Raw genomic sequence first — 22,252 nt, 5'->3', positions numbered from 1 at the left:
GGGTGTCACGGGTTGCGAGCGGCCAGTAAGTGGATTCTAGCGGCCTTCTAGCCGGCGGGGTTACACTGGAGTGGATTCAGCCCGGTTAGCGACGGACAGGTACAATGTAGTACACTTTAATGAATATTCATCATTAAACATTAGACATACCACATATTACAATAAACACATTCTACTTCCTGGAGAATACCCGGACAGTAGCAGTTTGAGTACTCAAGGCAGGAAAGAAGATGAGAGGCAAAAATGAAGGCGGAAAAAGAAAGCGGAGGAATTGAAGAGAAAAATTCAACTTCCCGGCACTAGACTGTTTCGGGAACGGCAACCGCCTTCCCGTCTGGGACGAGCATCACGTGTCCAGTGATAACTGACTCAAGTACGGAGAGTAACTATTATTCAGTTCTCCCTTCATCCTCGATCCTTGGCTCCATACTGATCGTGTTTCACCTCATACACAGTCGTCACTTGAATCCCATCGATGTCTCGCCCGGCCTCCTCGCCCACTCGGTCTGACCCTCCCCGAACATCACTGACAAACTGAGATTGGCTATCTTCCAAGATAGACTCGGGTCCGGCTGGTCTCCGGTTCGCTGTTCCCGTCCCCGCTAACGGTCCTAACTTGTACCGTCCGGTTCCACTGGCCCCAGTCGATACATCTCGCGACGAGGATGACCTCCGAAGCAGCGGCCAGATGCATGGAATGTTGACCGTGATGATGGCAATAACCTATACGGTGGTCAGATTAAGAGTGGGAGGAACCTGGGGAGGGAACATACGCTCTCGCGTGTTGCCCAAAGGTTGCTGGTATTAACGGATTCAATGTGCCATAGCGAAAGGACGCAGCGGAACAGCGCGGCAATCATCACAAATACGCCCCCAAAAAGCAGCAACCCGATCACCAGTTTCCTAGTAATGTGAGTGACTTGGGCTCTCACAACTGTGTCTGAGGTGGACATACCGGCGCCAAGGGAGTTGCACTTGGATCAGTAACGGCAGCGGGATCGAGAGCAGCACGACGTCCGTCCTAGATGACGACACCATCTTTCGTTAGCAGCGGTTGAGTTGCACCCTGTATTGCGACTCACATGATGTTAGTTACCAGAACGGCAATGTAGTTCGCCGAGCCTTGCGTACACGCCTCTCAAGACCCGTTAGCCGACCTCAAGACCTTTCGCGCTATTAACTTACTGCCAGGATTTGGGTAAATCTGCCACAGCTTGCTGGCGGGGTTACAGTGTAGGTGGATAGTCAGCGTGGCGGCGACATAGGTGCACAAAAACAAGCCTGCCGCGACCTTGACGAACCTTTGCTGAACAAGGCCAATCCTACCCAGATTCAGTGCGATGCAATAACTTGATGTATATGAACGGGTTAACGTACGTCAGACGCTTATAGAAAAACAGCATGCAAGCCTTTAGCACCCAAATAAGGGTGACGTAGGCAAACCAGCTGACGAGAAGGCATTTTGATCCAAACTGTCGCTCATGTATCTCCCACTCCTCCATGGATGCTCTCTGCTCGTCGCTGAGTCCGGCATTGGCGCCGAAGCGGACTATAGAGCAAGAACCTGTCAGTTGGCGGTGAATCTTCGGGGAGAGACGAGCTTACACACGAATTTGAACATGAAGACCTCGGTCTAGAACATGGTATGTCAACCTTTACACCCTCGTCCTCACTAGCGAATTGTATACTTACTGCCCAAAGAACGAGAGCCACGACGCTAAGGTAATCATCCCCTTGCCATTTTCTGAAACCTACTGCTCTGGTTCGAGCGTAGAGTCGGAGCAGGATGACAAACATGCCAATGGCCATCTCCACCCATTCTTCGATTTCGAAGGGGAGTCTGCTCTCTTTGGTGGAGGAGCCATTTTCGATGTAGATCATGGCGTCAAAGCAATGACACTGCTTCTGTATAGAACAGAAAATAACCTGGCATACACGAGGTGTCAAGATCGCTCTGATGATAGTATCAGGAGTCATGTTGTGGTGATACTGCTCCTGCTAGAGGCTCGGGTTGCTTCACATGATGGGCACCAAGTGAAGTCTCACGGCATTCCAAATCGTGGTAATGCCCAGCTTCACTATACAATACGGAAGTTGACGACGACTCATTTGAGTCCTGAAATACATTCACTTTTCACATAGGATCACTTCAAAGCACTGTGATGCGGTGCAATCCCGTACACACTTTACCTAACCAACCGGTCTACAATAGACCTACAATGTGTTTGCGACTCAATGACCATGCCATATTCTGGTACATTTTTTCCAAGTAAGATGCATGGAACAGCCCACCAGTGTAACTGGCTGTAACTTATCCATGCTTGAATGGCCAATCCGCTATATATTGAAGAACACAGCGGTAGGTCAACAAGAACAAGAACTTTATTGTGAATCTTGGTTCAAGACATTGAATACCACATTCCATCATCATGCAACTCAAAGTTCTAAATCAAGCAAGGCTGGATTGTGTAGCAGCACCCTTGCGCCATTGGCTGCTGGCTGGTGAGACATGCATCGGAACTAAAGTTTGGTTCCCCGCAAGATCCAGTTCGCTTAGTACCAAGTGTTGACTTTGTTTGCTACCCGGCCAACCCGATCAGCCGGACCAGGGATCAATTGTTCCCAAGATTGAGTCTATCGATAATCTTTCTCCTGAACTATGCTGTTGTCCTACTGTTGTCCTACTGTTGTCCTACTACTATGTAGTTTAGAATATACCCCTCTTTCCCTCCAAACCTAACAATTATTTGGTAAAAGGATATAGCCAGTGTCATTACTTATCACCCGCACTACATATACATTGCAACCAACTCAAATCATCTGCAGGTGAATCAATACAGTCCCTCCTGCATCCACTACATCCATCCATACATCCCAGAACTGGAACCAACCCCAGTCAAATCAACTCGCCACTGATGATCAGCGGGGCCTCAAATGATCTTAAAATAGCTCTCCCCTCTGGATGCACCTGCATATAAATATCTTGCTCCCCCCTTCCCCTCAATATTCATACTATTCCTACTTAACCAACAATTCTACCCATTATCTTACACACCCACTCCCAATAAACCCACCAAAATGAAACTCTTCTCCCTCACCACCACTCTCACCTCCCTCATCGCAACCGTCTCCGCCTCCTTACCATCTACATACACCCTCGTCGCAGACGGAGGCTGGACTGTCGTTACTGATGGAAGTATGCATCCCACCACTACAATTACCCACAAAACTACACCCTAAACCCTACAAACTGTATACTAAATCAACGAACAGCACACTTATACATCGGAACCGGCGACATCAAACACTACCCTATTCTCATCCGTGCGCCTCCCTTTCCCCATCCCCAAACCCACCCCCAAACTAACACAAACCCTATCTGTGATACAGTAAAAGGCGGCTCCAACAACACCATGATCACCGGCCACAAGCAATACGACACTACTACAGGCATCCAACACCTCTACGTCAAAAAGGACGAAACAGCACCAATTGCCCTGACGGAACCGAATGGCGCTGCTCCCGCCCGGGCAAGCGTGACTGGGTTCGATGTGGACGAGGGGAATTATCTGCTTCTTGATGGGGTGGAAGCGTGGGATGTGGAGCCGAATGAGGGGCAGATAAGGAGGATTTATTGGCTTGGTGGGGAGGAGGATAATGTTGGTGATGAGTATAAGGGGATTGGGTTGTGGGTTAAGGAGTGTAGGGGGTGTTAAAGAGTATTGATCTGGTGTGGGATGGATGGTAATGTATGTATGTATGTAGTTTAAAACTGGAATTAGACCCCCGTCATGACTCGTGAACATCGTTTAGTAAACGTAAACAAAATCCTCGTTCTTCCCATCCGTCAAGTCCAATAGTCCATTTGCCCCTACATGCGCCTGTCCCTCCTCGCCGTTTGCTTCCAGCGTCTGCTCGATCGCCATCATTCGATCGCTCTGCATCGACACATCCACTACCTTGGCTGGCTTGCCGTTCCGTACGCGCCGCTTCTCTTGCATCTTGTTCAGTACCCATAGATCGACCCACTGGAGGAGGAATACTGCGATCAAGGCGACGAAGATCCCCACGCATGCCCGTAACCCGGGCTTGTATGCGGGCGCTTCTTTCTCATTGAATAGCAGAGGACCGATGATGTTCCCTGCCGACACCGCAGCGTTGTATAATGACATGTTGGCGGATTTCTTCGTCGTGCCGGCCGTGTTTGCGACGATCCAGCTGACGATTAGCGGGTTCCCGCCGAATAAGAAGGCAATGAGGTAGTATCCTGCCATGAGAGCACCGTTGGTGGAGCTGTTCCGCGGCACGGCATATAGGATGGCTAGGCCCGCGACGACGGGGAGCATTAGCGCCGCCAGGATGATGCCCTTCAGACGCGCCTTTTGGGCGAGGTAGCTGGCCACTAGGATGACGATGACTTGCACGGCGCCGAAGGGCATGTTCAGCAGGGTAGTGGTGTACGTGTCGTAGCCGAGACCTTGGAGGATTAACGGCCCGAAGACGTTCGACACGGAGGCACCGATGTTCAGGAGGAGGGCCATGCTGATCCAGAGGTAGGTTTTGGGCTCGAGGACAGCTTCGTAGACGTGGCCGAGCTTGAATTCGCGTGATCCCGCGCCCGTCTGGTTTGCTCGCAGACGTTCCATCGCTTGGAGCTTCTCTTCTTCGGTGAGGAAGCGCGCCGACGGTATGTCGTTGTCGAGGCGCCAGTAGACGAATGGGCTGGAGATGACGGTGATGAGACCGACGACGAGGAAGATGCTAGTGAGGTTAGTTTGCGGATAGTTATCGGGTGGGTGGAAGGGGCTTACATTTGCCACTCTTTCAATACTCCCGACTTGATGTGGCCGAGACCGAATGATAGCACCGCTGCGATGATGGTCGCCACGCCGTTTGTTCCATACCAGGCGGCTACTCGGAGTGGTTGCTCAGCACGACGATACCACTGGCTGGTGAGGAGACTAAATAGTGGGAGGCAGCCGGCTTCAAACAGGCCGAGGAAGAAGCGGGTGGCCATTAGCCCGCCAAAGTTGCTGCATGCTGCCATGCAGGTCTGCGCGATGCCCCAACCAAGCACTAATGTAGGCATCAGGATGCGAGGCGGAATTGTCACGATCAGCCAGGAGGAAAAGGGCTGCCATGCGAGCTGCGCGATCGGGGCGATTGAACCGACCAGCGAATACTGGTTCCCGGTGAGGTTGGTGTCTTCTTCCAGGCCATATGTTGCGCCAAAGCCCAACACTGTCTTGTCCAGGATCTGCAGGAAGTACACCCAGATCAATATCACCAGGATAGTTCGATCTGTTTTGCGGGCAATCCTCTTGCTGTCTTCCTCTGTCACCAGGACCGGCGTATGCGGAAGTCCATCGATAGTAGTTGGTTTGGCCACTTCCACTCCTTCATCGTGGATCGCGGCTGGCTTGTCAGGCTCCATGTCAGAAAGATGTTTGTTTGTTGGTTAGAAAGTATTCAAAGCCGGTTGAGCAAGGCAGCTCTTCGATATTATAACCCATTGTCAACCAACACCCCCACGCTTTCCGCTCGGCCAACCCGCATGTGTTTTAAGCTTCAAGCTCGAGACTAACGGGGCGACACTAAAACACGGGGTAGCGGCCATCCCCCGCAATTGATCCCCGCAAAGTGACCCCCACGTTTGATGGGGATGGCACATGCCGAGGACTGCATTCAAAATCCTGGGCCGGGGAGGACAACATGCCATCACCGCAAAGCCGTGCCGGTCTAGGTTTAGAGGTTAGCCATGACTGGCGGTCATCTGTCCATGGCGTAACTCAAAAGTGAGGCGACGCGCCGGCTGCGACTGTAACTGGCCAGTCAATACCCGATCCCTGCACGCAAATTAGCCGGATTGCCTTGATGTGTTGACATCATCCCGCTATCATGCCGTGGAAGTCGTTTATCGGATACGAATCGGGTTGAACCGCTCCCAGAAGCTGAGGAGCCAAGCGCGGCCAGATCAGCTTTGCCTACAGCTCTCGTGGGGGTTAGATAAGACCAGATACTAAGCTAGGAGAGTCGCCACACATGATATACTGCTCATGACGTCGCAGTATTTCCCATATCTCATACAAGCCCCCTTCTCCAACTGCGTTGATAAGGTCCTCATTGGCATACTCTAGTCGATAGTCTGTAGCTTCCTGTCCGCCAATTCGCCATTCAGGCAGCTTACTGGAACGTCGGATGCCATGCACCACCGCTTCCACCGTCCGTGCGTCCCAGACCCCATCGCGGTGTGGCAGCCTCTTGTGTCGCAGTAGTGAGAGTGCCATGTCTACTATACTGGGATGATTGCTTTTCATACAGATATAGTAAAGCGCTGCGACAAGCTGGGTACTCAATGTGAATGATCTCTGGGCAGTGGTGCCCTGTGTGGAGGAATAACCCAACATACTTTCCAAAACGGCCGATATATCTTGTAAGCATTTCCGCAGTGAGTCACTGTCTGTAAACTGCAGGGACGGAACATCCTCGGCCACGATAGTGCGGAACATGCGAGCTTGTAGTCGAAGGAGCAGGCAATTTGCCGTGCTCGGGCCAGAAAGGGGGGTCGAATACGCGCTCACAGTCTTTATATATCTCGTCAATTGGTCATATAAGTGATGTCGCTCTAGAAGAATGTCTGCTGGTAGAAGCTGCGGGCCTTTCTTCTTATATGGGTAGGAAGACGCAAGATGGTGCAACATCCAATTTTGCAACTTGGTGAGTGCCATTTGTGCATCCGCCAGGGTGGAACTGGAACTGTCTAGTATGAGCGGGACAAGCCCAGACTGTTCTGATGGCGAGATCAGAGACAACATGGGCCGCCGGTTTGGATTGTATGTGCTTGCCTGAATGTCCAGGCTGGCGAATAAGACTGTTAAACGTGGAAGAATGGCATCTGTGGCATTCTGCACGGGCGCGGTGGCCTGACTCCGTTTCAGCAGAATCAGCCCTTGATCGAGGTGTCGAATCGCCTGTACCGCATTGCCTAGAAGAGCCTCAAAGGTGTAAAACACCACGCTGCAGATCAAAGCAACTTCAATTGATGCGTCCGGCGAGCAGAGATGCATCCTTAGCTGTTTGTGGGATCTGGCGATTAGTTGCAGATGCTGCAGCGCTGGACGGTCAGACTCTGGCCTGGCATCATCTTTGAACTTATAGTCCCGGTATATAGCACTCAGTGTGACGAGTGCGTTGCGAATCACAGGTTGATGGTGACATCTTTGCAACACGAGTCGACTCCAGAAGTCCGCATCGGAGAAGCTCGAAAGACTCAAAGCGGCCTCGACGCAGTAGAAATGGAGCAGCTGGCGATCCAATCTACTGCCTGGAACTCTGAACGGAATATTGTATGCTTTAATTGTATCCACAACATTGGTGGATTCAAGGGATGTGTATCCCCCACATGTGCGATTTGATCGCATGCACCGTATGCAACGAGGTTTGGTTTCGTCGCATTTGACGCGACGGGACCTGATGGATTAGACACATGTCCAATGCAAAGTCTGTCTACTTACTTGCATGTAATACATCCCGTGCGGGACTTTGGGGTGCTTTTTCTGGTTGCTTTCATGGTGGTCAAGGATTCGTGTTCTGTTCAGCCTTGATGGAGTGCGAGATGGCATCCCGATCGGAGTCAGCACTAACCAGACTGGGAAGGTGAAATTTCTGCCTGCAGGCATCATAACATTCACAGCTAGCCTCTTCACTTGTTTTCATATACTATAATATTAATTTGATATTCACATCCTTCATTTGGTCCGGAATTTCTGTGGTGTACAAGTTATTCACCATCCCCAAATATGGAAGTGCATCATATAACGATACCCTAATCCCTTTGCACCTTCCATTGTAGCAAACTGACCGATCCTCCCCGTCGAGAAAGAATTGTTCCAAAATCACGTCAAAAAACAGTTCGTTCACGACACAGTATCGATTGATTCATTCTTCCTCGTACTCTACGGCACGACTGTCAACATGCCTCCTTCCCCATTATTATTCCATTCTCCTAACGATTGGACCTCGAACCAACTTGAGGATTCGAGACTAGTGCGGCATTTTAACGCCTCTCTTGACGAAATTCTTGGAGACGATTATCTTCCCAAGGATGGAGATGAAGGTTGGGCTTGTACACTTTCGTTCATAGTTGTCTTGGAGTTGCTCACATGGTATGGCAGAATTCGAATCGCTCGCCATGGAATTTGCCGAACCGACAGAAACCGAGTTTAAGAATCTCTGGCGAACAGCAACACGTGCCCGATACAGGCGCAACATTTTCCTGCCAGTTTTTAGACCTCTATGCGAGATGCTCAATTCCGATGTTTTCTTCGACGCGTCCAATCAAGCTGTATTTAGCTTCATGGAGATCATCTTGCGCCGCGTGCACCTGGACAAACCTCTGTAAGTAACTGGTTACCCTCGCCTCCACCTGGTGAGACTAAGATGATCAAGGCAATCTTCACGTATCCATACCATGAGCTTTGAAGTCACAGGTATCCGAGGTGAAGTCGAGTGTGAAGGGGTGCTACTCGATTGTTCTATGCCACATTCTCCATTGGTAGTATTTTCGGTCAGTCTCGCTCCGTCCTAAGCGTGCGACATGCACTGACACGGCTTGACAGGTTGCCAAGGACGGTGACTACAATTTCAAAGGCCAAGTAGCACAGTTGTTACTGCAAAAGACGGTGGCATACCAAAAGAATCTGTCTCGTAGAGCCTTTGTTATCTTTATGGATAGCACAAATCTTCAGCTTACTATGGCAGACCCACCCCGCGAATACTTAGACGCTCTCTTGCATGAAAAGCGCCCAGACAGCCGCCTCCATCTATATCACTCGGAGCTTTACAATCTCTGCAATCGCCGTCGACGGAAGGAGGCATTGAGGGTCTTGCTCGGTCTTGTCAGGCTACTTGATGCAGATGGACTGACAAGAAGGTTGCCTTGAGGTTTTCCTTTCTTAATCTCGATGCCGAAGGTAATAACTGTTAGTTTAGTCTGAATTAGTGTGTTTAGGAATTCAACTCTTGCTTGATCATATAATCCACACGTTCTGGCGTATTTCCCCGACAGGAAACTAACCCGACCGCTATCAGCTACCTATGCCCACCCAGTGGCGAAAATTCGAGTGGTTTTATGGGGAATATCTTGTGTAGGAATGCAAACACAAATGTATTCAACTCTCTTTGGTATGCAGTAAAGTCGGCAATGATTGTCCAGGCACCATGCCCCAAATTTGCCCAATGGCGCTGAACCCTGCCATCGACAGCACACTGCCTTGCATGGCAAGGTGCTTCTGATGTGACATAATATGGCCGACGCACCATATAAGTACGTTCCCCCAACCCCGCAATCATGGCTTTCTCTTCCAAACTTTCTGGTCTCCTTCAGTCTTACCAAGCGTTCCCCTGAGCAAGATTCCCGGTTTCTCTTTCAACCAAACTTTTATGTGTACCATGTGCCCCAAATCTCATTACTCAACCCCAAAATGGTGGAAAGAGGCGGTGGTGTATCAAGTGTATCCCGCAAGTTTCAATTGTGGTACACATACAAGCAAAACCAATGGATGGGGTGACGTGACTGGTATCATTGAAAAAGTTCCTTATCTAAAAAGTTTGGGTGTCGATATTGTATGGCTTAGTCCTAGTGAGTCGAATCAATCCGGTCATGAGTGCCGCAATATAAGAACGAATGCCTGACATATTTTCATCAAGTCTATACGTCCCCACAAATCGACATGGGCTACGATATCGCAGACTACAAATCCATCGATCCGCGGTATGGCAGCTTATCGGACATTGACCTGTTGATAAGGTCATTGGGGGATCATGACATGAAACTCATGATGGACCTCGTGGTCAACCATACGTCCGATCAGCACTCTTGGTTTGTCGAGTCTGCGAGCTCCAAAGATTCCCCTAAACGTGATTGGTATATTTGGAGGCCGGCCAAGGGATTCGACGATGACGGGAACCCAGTCCCTCCGAACAACTGGGCGCAAATTCTAGGCGATGCACTCAGTGCTTGGACTTGGCATGAGGAAACTCAGGAGTTTTACCTGACTTTGCATACATCGGCGCAAGTCGAGCTCAATTGGGAGAATCCAGAAGTTATTGCAGCGGTGTATGATGTGAGTTGGAACCTTGGGCGCCTGAGTTGTCTGGATGGATGGTGTTGCTGATCGGTAATACAGGTCTTGGAGTTTTGGCTGCGTCGTGGGGTTTGCGGGTTCCGCATGGATGTCATCAATCTTATTTCCAAGGACCAGTCTTTCCCAGATGCCCCAATCATTGATCCTTCCTCCAAATACCAGCCTGGCGAGCAGTTCTACACAAACGGGCCGCGCTTCCACGAATTTATGCACGGTATGTACGACAATGTATTATCCAAGTACGACACCATCACTGTGGGAGAAACGCCTTACGTCACCGACATCGAGGAAATCATCAAGACGGTTGGCTCCACAGCAAAAGAGCTTAATATGGCGTTCAACTTCGATCACATGGAAATTGAAGATATAAAAACCAAGGGCGATTCCAAGTGGAGCTTGCGCGACTGGAAGTTGACCGAGCTGAGAGCCATTTTGTCCGGGTGGCAGAAACGAATGAAACAGTGGGACGGCTGGAACGCCATCTTCCTGGAATGCCACGATCAGGCGCGGTCTGTGTCCCGCTACACCAATGATTCAGATGAGTTCAGAGAGCGTGGAGCCAAGCTCCTAGCGCTTCTGGAGACAACGCTAGGTGGTACCATTTTCCTTTATCAGGGCCAGGAGATTGGTATGCGCAATTTCCCCCTCGAGTGGGATCCAGACACCGAGTACAAGGATGTTGAGTCGATAAACTTCTGGAACAAATCCAAAGAGCTCCACCCTGTTGGGACCGAAGGCCTGGCTAAGGCTAGAACGCTCTTGCAGAAAAAGGCGAGAGACCACGCCCGCACCCCGATGCAATGGAGTGCTGCCCCGCATGCAGGCTTCACAGTCCCTGATGCAACACCTTGGATGAGAGTAAATGATGATTATAAGACTGTTAATGTGGAGACACAGATGTCTTTTCCCTGGCAGAGCAAAGGTGAACTATCCGTTTGGCAGTACTGGCAGCAGGCGGTACAGCATCGAAAGCTATACAAGGATGCGTTCGTTTACGGCGGCTTTGAAGATCTGGACTATCATAACGAAAAGGTCTTCGCGTACTTGAGGACTAGTGCAGACGGAAAAGACAGCTGGCTTGTTGTCATGAATTGGACAACGTCTGCAATCGAATGGACGGTTCCTTCCGACATCCACGTCACACGCTGGGTCTCATCAACGCTCCAGACTGCCCCGCCCGTGGCAATCAAGAGATCCATCACACTCCGAGCCTTTGAGGGAATTCTTGGGTGTTGTAATTAGCATGTTACATGGTATCACTGCTAAAGTGTTACGTTGTGTCGAGATCTCCTGTTGTGTTAATGGTCTATCCACTTTGGCAGGCCCACAAATTACATTTTCACGCTAGTCCTCTTTGGCAACTTAATAGCCGCGCTCCCAGTATATGGCAAAGGATCAACGCCTGACGAGCAGATGTTCTTATCTTGCTACAAGGCCATCAGTGGGTACAATAACAATAATAGAAATCTGTAATGAATTGACTCAACGACGGTAACACCAAGCGATGCCATCCTTCTTGTCCGAACTAGGCAAATTCTTTATCCTCATTTATTTGAGGGCACATTCCTATAATCACCTGTTCAGTTCTAGTCTTATCAGTAATATATCAAGCTAATTACCCTTCGGGTACATCAATATCTTGTCATACTGCATCAAATATCTACACGTGAGACAACACATCATATCAACGCCACATCCCCTCATCGCCAGTCCTATAAGTCACACAACGACCAGGCTTAGATCCCATCGACTAAACCCTGTCCATACGCACCATCAGAAGCAGTTATTCAACTGTTATTCTACAAATTCAGCTACCACTATGATGGAACCTTCCACAGAAAAGAACCTTGGTCTAATCGAAACAGCCAAGTCCCTAGCAAATACACCTTGGTGCGAGCAATACGAACGTATGATATCAGGGATGCTGTAAGCCTCGAGCAACAATACCTGCAAACACAATACCCAGGATCTAATTCACAAATTTAGATACGACCCCCTCGCTCCAGAACTCATGCAAAGCCGTTACCGAGCCCGCAAGCTAATGTCGAAATACAATGCACCCATTCCTGATGGCATATCATTCGATGATCTAACACAACAGCGCGAGGATCTGCTAAGGCAACTTCTGGGGCAAGTTGGCAAAGGCACCTTTATTGAGCCACCGCTGATGGTCGATTACGGGTGCAATACCAAGATTGGTGATGGGTTTTACGCTAATTTCAAGTATGCTGTCTCGACCCCGTTACTCTCCTTATTTGCTGACCCTTGAAGCACCACAATCCTCGACTGCTCCCTAATCATCATCGGCGATCGTGTGGCCTTCGGACCTAATGTGAGCATTTTGGCTGCGACGCATGAGACCAGTGTTGAGTCCCGGAGGAATGGAGTTGAATTTGCGAAAGAGGTAGTTATCGGTGACGACTGCTGGATTGGGGCTGGTGCTTCGATCTTGGCGGGGGTTCATATCGGTAAAGGTAGTACGATTGGAGCTGGGGCTGTTGTCACGAAACATATTCCTCCTTTTAGTGTTGCTGTGGGATCCCCGGCTCGGGTTGTTAAGCAGGTGGAGCCTGTGGAATAAAAGGATGCAGGATTGGGTTTCTTGGTAGTATCTAGCCGGATTTGTGTGAGGATTATCTGAGTGATCGGCATATATTTGTTTCCACTCCCTTTTCGTTCAGGAAGGTTATCTTTCAAGGGGTGTTACTGGTGGTTATACTGAGCCTGGTGATCAACGAAGTACCTGGGGTGTATGGACTAGTAATAATTACAATAAAAGCGATGGCGAGAAATAGAATCAGAAATAATATAATAAATGTCGCATACATCGACGACTGGAAAAGAAGAGATGCAAAGCCATAAAAACGGATTGGTAATTGATGAAGACTGTCCCAAGGTCACATCGGCGCGAATGCGTCAACCCTATGGTCCCAGGTGATGACCTCCTAACACGCGCATTGACATTGTTCTCAAACCTTAGTATGCCACAAGGGTGGCAACCCAGTCCTCAAAAAGCTTGACCTTCTTGCTCCAGGCAATTGGGACCTGACCCCATCCATCGCCGACATGCTGCACCAGCTTGGAGGTGTTCACTGCGGGCCACTCGGTTGCACCTTCGGCTTGAGTATTGGGGTTTCTGGTCTTGATAAAGCTGGCCCAGTAGTCGTTCATATTCTTGGCGATGGCATAATCCTCGGCAGTCCAGGGTTTGTCGGTGGCATAAAGATTGTTCAATACATAGTTGATTTCCGACTCGTGATAAGCGCCAGAGCTCTGGCCAGGGGGAGCGTGGTCCCAGAAGTAGTTCCAAACCGGGCTGCTCTTCTTGGTGTACCACATCTGGGTCCAGAGCCAGGTGCCCACCTTGGAGCGGTCGGTGAACATAGAATTGTATGCGCCTGAAGCGGTCGTCGAGTCATTGGCCGGATAGAGATCAAAGAACCGCTCAACCCACTCCCCACTGTAGGTTTCGTTGAGATCCTCAAGGTATTCCGCGAGTGAGATATCGAGGCCGTAGGTAGCGCCATTCTCGTCCTTGTTGTTACCGGTGATGACGGGGACGTCGTGAGCAAGGCCCTTCTTCAGGATGTTGAGGTAGGTATCCGGCATGGCGTAATAATCAAGGACTGCCTCGAACATGATGGTATCTTCGCGAGTGGACCCAGTCGCTCCGTCAATCAATGCCTCCATACTGAGGTTACGGGCTTCAGCAATACTGGACACTCCCAGGTTTGAGAGGTAGGTATTGCCATCATCCAGCGCATCATCCAGCGTGGTATAAGCTTCGGCAAGGCTGGTGCAAAGGGGGTCATGGGGGTCACGGACACCACTCTCAATGATGGCACCAACAATCAGCCCCTTGGTCAAATTGCTGTATAGTATATGCTGGGTGGCTGCAGAGCCTGCCGATTGACCTTGGACTGTAATCTGGTTCGGATCACCACCAAAGGCCTCAATATTGGCATGAATCCATTTCAAAGCAGCGAACTGATCTAGCATTCCCCAGTTGCCTGAGCTGTTGGACCCAGTCACCTTCTCAAATTCTTCTGAGAGCTCAGAGTGGGCAAGCCATCCGAAAGGCCCAGTCCGGTAGTTGTAATTGACAAAGACAATCCCCTTGTCAGCCATACCACCGCCGTCGAAGAGAGGATCTGCCGCAGTTGACTCGGCGGGATAACTCCACATGACCACAGGCAGCTTGGCGTCGGTAGAGTTGGCCGGACTCCAAATGTTCAAAATGAGACAATCCTCGTTAATGGTGTAACTGTTGTCTCCGGTCGTAGCAGAAGGGCAGACAGGGCCCCAGTTGCGCGCGTCAAGCGTTCCGTTCCATGGACCTGCGGGCTGCGGTGCTTTCCAACGATTGGCACCTCCGGTGGTCGCAGCAAACGGAATGCCCTTCCACACAGTGATGTCTTTCCAGTGCGTCAGGTTACCGGTATTGCTGCTGTTGAAAGCCGGATAACCCTGGACCGAGCCATATTTGGTCTCAATCTTTGTTTCGTAAAGCGCAGCGGAAGAAACGGATGCCAGGCCCAAAAGCGTGGGGAGAGTATTGCGGAGCATTGTGTAGAGACCGCAATGAGGCAGTACTGACAAAGTGAATTGGAAGAAAGTTAAGCTGTGTGATCGAAGAATAAACCGGCCCCCACTTGGCTCTTATAGTCCTTTCGCCTGACCCTCTCGGCCGTCGGCTTGCTCTGAGTTCTGAGCCATTGAAGCCTTCTTCACGGAGCTATCTCCGTGCAGCTCGTGCTGAAGTATGCACTTTACCAGGGGAATAATATTGAACCGGACTGTCCGTATCCAAGGCTGAGGAGAATATTCAGACCTTGGGTGAGACGGACGATCCCGCCCCGCTGCCCCGTATCTGCTGCAGGAACGGAGATTGGCCTTGGACTAGGGCAAAGTACGGGGATGTATGGAAAGGCGGGAGCTTACGCGGCGCTAGTTACTGTGAATAAATGCGTAAAAGGCGTTAGTGTTATCAGTGGGCCTCTGACCCTTCCAGCCTACTAGTATGGCAAGATATTTTATTTCTTTGCAGTTTCTCAATCACTGCAAGACATTACTTTGCAAGCAAGCGGTGGTTCCTGCTATACATCACTGTAAACGACCAGTAGATGCCACTAATGATCGTTTCGCATCTGCTAAAAGTATGTAATCTGCAGACTTCATTGAGTCATCCAGTAATGAGGTCTGCACACAGTTGTAAGGATCGGTTATGAACTCAAATTGGCCCTCCGACCTCCGGGGAGTCGTCACTCAGTGGGTCTGTGGCTCGCGGCCCGGGAATCTTAATTGCAATAACGAAGTCCCTGGCAATTACAGTCCCGTGAAGCATACCATAGCGTGATTTTTCTTGGTGATGCGAGAAGGCTCGACCGTTTAATCTGCAACTGCATGTGTCATCTCCTACGCGTTTGCAACTTACTAGTATTCATGCATACGCGTCCAATTTTTTCAATTTTCCAAGGGTTTCTGAAATTCGCAGCTTAGAAGCGAAAGCCACCCGCTGTATCCGATGAGCCTGTCCAGAACCACATTCATTCTTCTACATTCATTCGAAATCTTTCCGCATTCATTCTATCCTTTTCAATATGGGAAATATTCTCCCCTTAGCTGCGCCAGTAGGGGCTGCTCATGCTGCGAGCCTCTCTGATATTTGCAACGATGCCTACATCAAGGCTGCGTTGCCTGCAGATGGCACCTTCCAGGGCATCTACATGGTTCCTTCCAGGGCATCTACATGGTTCCTTCCAGGGCATCTACATGGTTCCTTCCAGGGCATCTACATGGTTTCCAGCCCTGTCTCGACTACCATCCATTCGAATGTGTCCATCAGCAGCTCCAACTTTAATCCGGCTAATTTCAAGAATCGGTTCCTTACCACCGGTGGCGAGGCATACGAGATTAACGAGAGTTCCAGTACCTCTGGATCCTTGCCCAGTGGTCTCATGTATGGAGCGGTCGCCGGCCTCACCAACAGTGGGTTCAATGGTCAATCATTTGACGACATCTTTCTTCTTGCCAATGGCACCGTCAACTGGCAAAACACTTCATGTTCGGCTACCAAGGTATCCATAAGATGATGGAAATTGGCCGTCAACTCGCCCGCAATGTGTATAACACCGGAAATGACAAGGTCTATACCTGCTATCAGTCATGCTCTGATGGTGGCCGTGAGGGCTGGTCTCAGGCCCAGCGGTATGGCTATGATTACGACGGAATTATTGTTGGTGCGCCGGCTTTCCGCTTCGCCCATCAGCAAATCAACCACCTGATGCCCAACGTCGTTGAACAGACCATGGATTACTACCCGCCTCCGTGCGAGTTGAAGCTGATTGCCAACGCCACCATCGCTGCTTGCGATCCGCTGGATGGCCGCGCAGACGGAGTTTTCGCCCGCTCCGACCTGTGCAAGCTGCATTTCAACCACACCTCCTTGATCGGTGCTCCCTACTACTGCGCGGCCAGCTCCGGTGGCAGCAGTCTTGGTCTCGGGTTTAGTAAACGGCAGTCCATAAGCTCGACCCCGGAGCAGAGCGGTACCGTCACCAAAGAAGCCGTCGAATTGGTTCAGACACTGCTCGCCGGTTTGAAGGACACCCAGGGTCGTCAGGCCTACTTGAACTTCAAACCCGGTGCGGACTTTGACGATGCTGAAACCACCTACGACTCAGAAACCGGCACCTAGGGCCTCAGTATTGACGGTAACGGGGGCGAGTTTGTGGCGAAGTTTGTGAACCTGCAGGAAGCGGACACGCTATCTACTCTCGACAATGTTACTTATGACACCATCCGCGGCTGGATGCAAATGGGATGGACAATGTACGAGGACACCCTGGTGACTCACAACCCCGATCTCAATGTCCTTCAGCAATCCGGTGGTAGGATTCTGCACTTCCACGGTGAGCAGGACCCCAGTGTGCCCACTGCCTCGTCTGTCCACTACTATGAGGCTGTGCGCAAGATTATGTTCCCCAACGAGTCTCTCAACACAAGTGCTGCCGCCTTAGGCGAGTTCTACCGACTGTACCTGGTCCACGGTATGGCTCATTGCGGCACAAACAGCGAACAACCGAATGGACCTTTCCCGCAAACCAATATGGCCGTCATGATCGACTGGGTGGAGAACGGTGTGATTCCTGTGACGGTGAACGCGACCGTGCTCCAGGGAGACAATGAAGGCGAGCACCAGCAGATCTGCGCGTGGCCCCTTCGCCCTCTCTGGTCCAACAACGGGACTACCATGGATTGCATATTCGACCAAGCCTCGAATGATGCTTGGATCTACGATTTCGACGCCTACAAGCTTCCTTTGTATTAGGAGCGGAACATGAATTAGCCAGAGGGGTGGGTGTGTCTCAGAAAGGCTTGCGCTGATCGCTGATTGCGATCACTTATCTGCGGCCCCTGAAAGATAGATATAGTGGCATTATTAGTATGCTTCTTACTTCTTTGTATACTCTACAACGGGTGTATGTAATTTATTCAACTCGAAATGAAATCAAACTTTGCTGCTTGTACATAACATCTTGTGATTTATTCAAGTACTAGGTCACGAAGTAGAAGGCTCATGATAACACCGCATAAGACCACGTAGTTATAATATCAGCTCCCATGAAAGTAACGGTTTCAGCAGTGTCACGCGTCGCAGAAGCCTAGTTAGTAGCAGTGTTTCACTCAACCTCACCAATTTGTCTTTGCAGCTCCAGACTGACATTATTACACCATTTTCTGCAGCCGCTGCATGCGCATGCCTGTTACCACAGAGCACGTCAGGGTCCAGCACGGGCGGCAAAAGTAATTGCCGGGGTATACAGAGTTGTCCTGATTTGGTTAGTTTAATTGCCAACGCGGCTATTACAAGCCGGATCTGGTTAGGTTGAACGTTAATTCCGATGCAAAATTTCAATCATCAGATAACGGACTTTCCGCCCGAGCCGCCCGCCATGTTAGAAATCTAGAGAGAAAGAAGCTTTTCTCACATTAAAATATCTCCGTGATGGTCGAAGTAATCATCTCATAATCTACCTGGGATTTATACCAGATAAGATTCATCATGAATCCATAGATCTTCTTTCGTTATTATTGAGACCTACACAATAGGCTGAACATTTTACTCTATCTAATTTTTGTTCAACGCAGACTAGAAATTTCCGAAAATTACCGATAATACAATTTATCTTCTATTTGATTTGTAGGCTCTATATAAGGCTGTGCCAATCTCTGGTAGTCAAAATAATCTAAATAGAATATCTTCAAACTGATATTACATGGACGACCGACTCGGGTGGCGTTACCTGAAAGAGTAGAATAACGTTAAGGTCATGTGCCTGTTCGGCGAAGTCGTAAGCCAACCCCGCAGGTCAAAACTCCAAACTCTGATGATGTTGAAGTGTATGATATGATGGCTCCCCGCTACCATTACTTGCCCGAACAACCCTTGCTGATATTATGACGCGAGATACGCTTCTTATGAAAACTACCGATTGTTGTATAAAACCTCCCGTGAGATCTCGATCGGGATGTCTGACATGCCGGCGGCGGAAAAAGAGATGCGATGAGCGTCGCCCTTCCTGCACTGGCTGTCAGCGTAACCGCCTTGAATGCCAGTGGGAATCTGCTGACTCGATTGTATGGCCCAGACGCCGGAAGACAAGGGCGGGATTGGCCGAGAAATTACTCCCTGACCAGGCACAAGGAATGGTGAACGTGTTCTCAGTCCTAACGCCCGACATAGTCTCCCGCTTGCTCCGTCACTTCCTCAACGCTAGCCCGAGATGGTTATCAACTAGAACTGGATCTCGAAGGACAGACTACTTGAAGTGGCTTTCTCCTGCTCTATCAAAGAGTCATGTTGTGCGCAGTTGCGTCCTTGCAATAGCTGCGGCGGATTTGCTGAAATACTACCGTAACCACCCACAATTACAGCATGCCGCCGCCGAATACTATGGTCAAGCTGTGTCTAGCCTCAGAGGAGCAATTGAGAGCGAAATGGCCCTCGCTTCGCTATCTGGCGGTTTTCTTTCTGGTACAAATCATCCCCAAGCATCCATTCCATATTTCGCTAACATGAACCTAGACTACACTCCGCTGTCCGTCCTGTTGCTATGTCTACATGAGGTATGCGAATTGCAATGCAGCGCGTTATTTCTGAGCAAGTATACTAACAGACTTAGACTCAAAATTTTACGAGTTGCGAGAGAATCCTTCCGCATCTCAATGCAGCGGCTTTTCTGCTGCAAAATCGCATTCACTGCGGCAACATGAACACTGAGTTAAGAGGATATCTATTTGAGATGTTTTGCTACTTTTTTGCTTTAGCTCGTTTCTCTTTGGGTTCCAAATTATTGATCGCACAAGCGGATCCTATCTTCGCCTCCCCGTCAATCATCCGCCTAATTCAGCACGGCCATATCATGGGAACCTCACAGTCTTTGTTCATCGCCATTTACCGCATATCCCGTCTGTCCCATAACTTGCAGTCTAGCAAATCTGCCGACGTGCTTTCCGCACGACAGGAACTTTTGCTGTTGGACCAAGAATTAATCGCCTATCAAAGCCAGCTCACCCATGATAATACTATGGACCAGGAGCATCTCAATGATGTCATTACATCGAACCTGTACAGTTTGGCATGCCGCATCCACATCAGGGCACTCTTTCCACCACATGGGTCAGACGACAAAGACATAGTTCACTCTCTGGTGGATGAGTTCGTAAACAACTTACAGCACCTTCCTCCGCACTCGCCTTCGCAAAACATACTGTGCTGGCCACTAGTTGTTGCGGGCCTGTCCGCAAGAAATTCTGCACATCAACGTATCATCGTTGCAAAGCTGAACAATATACACGAAGAGTGGAAGTCAGCCGTCTTCTCAAAAAGTGCTGATTTCCTGCGAGAACAGTGGCGAAGGGATAGGGAGATGAGACGCAGATTGCCCATTACCAGTGGCTACGAGCATTCATCCATGTTAACTGGGTTGACATGGTATCAATGTCCTGTCATTCTGGCGTAACTCCTCTGGTCAAGTGGACTATCTTATGACTCTACTTAGCTTCATTTCACGCGTAAATATTTTAGCAAGATACATGTATTGTGGACATATTGGGACACCACCCTGAGCTTGCATTGTATATAGTTTTGTACTGTTTCGAAGAATCAAGACACCAATGTATATAGTTTCAATATTTAGTATGCTTGCTGTCAGACTTTACATACGACGTTGAGAAAATCCAAGATAGTCACTATACGAGAAGACAGATAGTAGCAAACTTCATCCAATGAAAATGAAAACAATAGAAGCCTCATCATTAGTGTAATCACTGCAGTGGTACTAAGCGTACCGGAGTAGCCTCATGCCCGCATCATTATGTTTGTATTCGTGTGGTTGCCAGGATGCCGTCTTTTCGAATTGGAGATTATGGCACAGAGTCTGCAGGTTCAGACCGGCTGAACTGACCAAGTAACTCATCACCAATACCATGCACTTGTCGAGGTCTCGAATAAACCACTTCACAATGATCGATCTCTCTCTGGCGGTCAACCCGGGATGAATGACAGCATGATCGATACCGGTCTCTGTCAGAACGGCAGAAACGCAGACCTCCTCATCGGGAAAATAAGTCCAGACGAGTGATTTCTCCTGCTTCAGAAACACCTGGTCTCTAATAATTGGCAAAATTGCTCGCATCTTGGGGGCGCCTCGCATCAGCCATTCAAGGTCGCCTGTGTCGAGTTCTATTGCATTCCCATCGCCATCGTTGAGTGAGACCTTGGTATGATGGTGCTCTCTGGTTCGTGTGTAAAAAGCTTTTTACGGGATTCTGGCTATGATTGATGTCATCTATATTTGACACACGAGTCGGTGAGTAATATACCAGATGAAAAGCACTCAATCCACTAGTTGAACCTGTAGTATAGTGGTAGTCCAGAAGGCCGACAGCGGCATACATATTTGTTTTGTAAAGACGTTCCGCAACAGCCCAATCCGTTGTGCCTTTCCGTTCATGCAATATCTGTGATTCGGATGCAGGGTTGTATATCCAATGCTCTGATCTGTTGAGTCATCTAGTCATATGGTCGGGAACGCTTAGCCAATGAGTTTCACATTTCGAAATTGTCTGGCTCTTCACATGACAACGGCATGTCGCAGTGATATATGTAGCTGTCAGATTCAGTTGTTCTCTTGCATGCTGAGCACAACCGCCCCCTCTTCAGGCAAATGTATAAATCCGATCTCTTGCTGCTTTTCATCAAATATGGGGTGCCAGAGGTGGGCCGCCTGACGGATTCCGTATAGGGCCACCTTCAGTAGGTAGATTAGCGCTGGTGGTCGTTCGTGATACCCAGTAGGCTAGTTCACATAGGCGCTTTTGCCTTCTAAATTGAGCTCTCAGCTAGGTATAAACGATATTTCACTCTTCCTAGCGATGATTCTTTATTGTTACGTTGGCCATGAACATCTCTGGTGCGAATTGCTGGCCACGGGCGTGAAAGATTCGTCGTAATCGATGTCTAGCATCTGGCGGTTCCCATAAACAACCCCATAGTCTGTGCACTTCTCACCCTGTCCAAAGTGAGCCCTGTACTCGATCGCTTGGTGGATGTATGTTTTGTCAGTTGAAATGGATAATAGTTCATACACCGCGACGCATGGCCTTCGTCGCTCGACTATCAGCCAAGAAAGTATGACCATCTGTGCGTGCCTCGCATATCATCGCACACTTTGTAGCCAAAGCTCAATGATAATATAGTCTGAGGCATCAATCATAAAATATAATACTACCCTGAGTTCAGAGTCGGTATGTGGGAAGGCTCCTCATCTGGAGACTAAGGCTTGCCTCTTGGGTAAGCTTTTTCTTTATCCTCATCGCTGGAAGCTGATAGGTCGGGACCATGTTCTTCGTAGTCATAGGGTTTGGCGTATCATTCAGGAAAGTTGGTAAAATTTTTCGCTGTTTCCAACATTTCTACAGAAGTTTTGACTGTTAGCGTTATATAGACATAGGAGTGTGTGATCGCAAACTGATTAAGACTCGAAGTCGATACACCATGATGAAGCTTCAGAAATGTATCTCAAGGCTCGATCTAGGAAGTC

The 22,252-nt window shown here is 49.3% G+C and overlaps 11 protein-coding genes across 11 annotated transcripts; 6 read left to right on the top strand and 5 right to left on the bottom strand.

Annotated features, from left to right (window-relative positions):
• Positions 1-47: 47 nt before the first annotated feature.
• Positions 48-1,881, bottom strand: BO85DRAFT_383335 (uncharacterized protein; the record flags this gene model as incomplete). The annotated part of the gene is made up of 9 exons (XM_025656515.1): positions 48-65; positions 523-723; positions 774-903; positions 956-1,021; positions 1,083-1,137; positions 1,186-1,322; positions 1,378-1,549; positions 1,606-1,633; positions 1,693-1,881. 9 exons carry the CDS (start codon positions 1,879-1,881, stop codon positions 48-50), a joined length of 996 nt encoding a protein of 331 aa, XP_025510631.1.
• Positions 1,882-2,763: 882 nt separating this feature from the next.
• On the top strand, positions 2,764-3,815 carry BO85DRAFT_453815 (uncharacterized protein). The gene is made up of 3 exons (XM_025661138.1): positions 2,764-3,196; positions 3,274-3,324; positions 3,391-3,815. The coding sequence occupies exons 1-3, from the start codon at positions 3,079-3,081 to the stop codon at positions 3,714-3,716; spliced, it is 495 nt and encodes a 164-aa protein (XP_025510630.1). The 5' UTR covers positions 2,764-3,078; the 3' UTR covers positions 3,717-3,815.
• Positions 3,810-5,434, bottom strand: BO85DRAFT_524212 (putative MFS transporter; the record flags this gene model as incomplete). Its single annotated transcript, XM_025665402.1, has 2 exons — positions 3,810-4,761; positions 4,812-5,434. 2 exons carry the CDS (start codon positions 5,432-5,434, stop codon positions 3,810-3,812), a joined length of 1,575 nt encoding a protein of 524 aa, XP_025510629.1.
• Positions 5,435-6,002: 568 nt separating this feature from the next.
• On the bottom strand, positions 6,003-7,570 carry BO85DRAFT_481699 (Zn(II)2Cys6 transcription factor; the record flags this gene model as incomplete). The annotated part of the gene is made up of 2 exons (XM_025663071.1): positions 6,003-7,332; positions 7,515-7,570. 2 exons carry the CDS (start codon positions 7,568-7,570, stop codon positions 6,003-6,005), a joined length of 1,386 nt encoding a protein of 461 aa, XP_025510628.1.
• A 187-nt stretch (positions 7,571-7,757) lies between these two features.
• Positions 7,758-8,977, top strand: BO85DRAFT_524210 (uncharacterized protein). Its single transcript, XM_025665401.1, has 4 exons — positions 7,758-8,116; positions 8,175-8,397; positions 8,449-8,566; positions 8,619-8,977. Exons 1-4 carry the CDS (start codon positions 7,975-7,977, stop codon positions 8,940-8,942), a joined length of 807 nt encoding a protein of 268 aa, XP_025510627.1. The 5' UTR covers positions 7,758-7,974; the 3' UTR covers positions 8,943-8,977.
• A 473-nt stretch (positions 8,978-9,450) lies between these two features.
• BO85DRAFT_505973 (glycoside hydrolase family 13 protein) lies at positions 9,451-11,387 on the top strand (the record flags this gene model as incomplete). Its single annotated transcript, XM_025664360.1, has 3 exons — positions 9,451-9,640; positions 9,709-10,124; positions 10,188-11,387. The coding sequence occupies 3 exons, from the start codon at positions 9,451-9,453 to the stop codon at positions 11,385-11,387; spliced, it is 1,806 nt and encodes a 601-aa protein (XP_025510626.1).
• A 580-nt stretch (positions 11,388-11,967) lies between these two features.
• BO85DRAFT_383445 (uncharacterized protein) lies at positions 11,968-12,414 on the top strand (the record flags this gene model as incomplete). The annotated part of the gene is given in 2 exon segments (XM_025656519.1): positions 11,968-12,071; positions 12,084-12,414. The coding sequence occupies 2 exon segments, from the start codon at positions 11,968-11,970 to the stop codon at positions 12,412-12,414; spliced, it is 435 nt and encodes a 144-aa protein (XP_025510625.1).
• Positions 12,415-13,121: 707 nt separating this feature from the next.
• Positions 13,122-14,711, bottom strand: BO85DRAFT_383270 (carboxylesterase/lipase family protein; the record flags this gene model as incomplete). Its single annotated transcript, XM_025656512.1, has 1 exon — positions 13,122-14,711. One exon carries the CDS (start codon positions 14,709-14,711, stop codon positions 13,122-13,124), a length of 1,590 nt encoding a protein of 529 aa, XP_025510624.1.
• Positions 14,712-15,745: 1,034 nt separating this feature from the next.
• On the top strand, positions 15,746-17,475 carry BO85DRAFT_463680 (tannase and feruloyl esterase; the record flags this gene model as incomplete). Its single annotated transcript, XM_025661939.1, has 4 exons — positions 15,746-15,874; positions 15,932-16,186; positions 16,234-16,722; positions 16,843-17,475. 4 exons carry the CDS (start codon positions 15,746-15,748, stop codon positions 17,473-17,475), a joined length of 1,506 nt encoding a protein of 501 aa, XP_025510623.1.
• A 1,379-nt stretch (positions 17,476-18,854) lies between these two features.
• On the top strand, positions 18,855-20,170 carry BO85DRAFT_492825 (uncharacterized protein; the record flags this gene model as incomplete). Its single annotated transcript, XM_025663797.1, has 3 exons — positions 18,855-19,182; positions 19,234-19,274; positions 19,331-20,170. The coding sequence occupies 3 exons, from the start codon at positions 18,855-18,857 to the stop codon at positions 20,168-20,170; spliced, it is 1,209 nt and encodes a 402-aa protein (XP_025510622.1).
• Positions 20,171-20,488: 318 nt separating this feature from the next.
• On the bottom strand, positions 20,489-20,845 carry BO85DRAFT_492824 (uncharacterized protein; the record flags this gene model as incomplete). The annotated part of the gene is made up of 1 exon (XM_025663796.1): positions 20,489-20,845. The coding sequence occupies one exon, from the start codon at positions 20,843-20,845 to the stop codon at positions 20,489-20,491; it is 357 nt and encodes a 118-aa protein (XP_025510621.1).
• Positions 20,846-22,252: the final 1,407 nt, after the last annotated feature.

The sequence above is a fragment of the Aspergillus piperis genome, assembly GCF_003184755.1.
Source record: "Aspergillus piperis CBS 112811 unplaced genomic scaffold BO85scaffold_29, whole genome shotgun sequence".
Classification (NCBI taxonomy): domain Eukaryota; kingdom Fungi; phylum Ascomycota; class Eurotiomycetes; order Eurotiales; family Aspergillaceae; genus Aspergillus; species Aspergillus piperis.
This window is presented reverse-complemented; position numbering and strand designations above follow the sequence as displayed.

Coding starts and splice junctions, on each gene's coding strand:
- BO85DRAFT_524210 (XM_025665401.1), top strand. CDS start 7,975: ATGCCTCCTTCCCCATTATTATTCCATTCTCCTAACGATTGGACCTCG. Junction 8,398..8,448: donor GTGCACCTGGACAAACCTCT/GTAAGTAACTGG, acceptor AAGATGATCAAG/GCAATCTTCACGTATCCATA. Junction 8,567..8,618: donor CTCCATTGGTAGTATTTTCG/GTCAGTCTCGCT, acceptor ACGGCTTGACAG/GTTGCCAAGGACGGTGACTA.
- BO85DRAFT_453815 (XM_025661138.1), top strand. CDS start 3,079: ATGAAACTCTTCTCCCTCACCACCACTCTCACCTCCCTCATCGCAACC. Junction 3,197..3,273: donor GACTGTCGTTACTGATGGAA/GTATGCATCCCA, acceptor ATCAACGAACAG/CACACTTATACATCGGAACC. Junction 3,325..3,390: donor ACACTACCCTATTCTCATCC/GTGCGCCTCCCT, acceptor TCTGTGATACAG/TAAAAGGCGGCTCCAACAAC.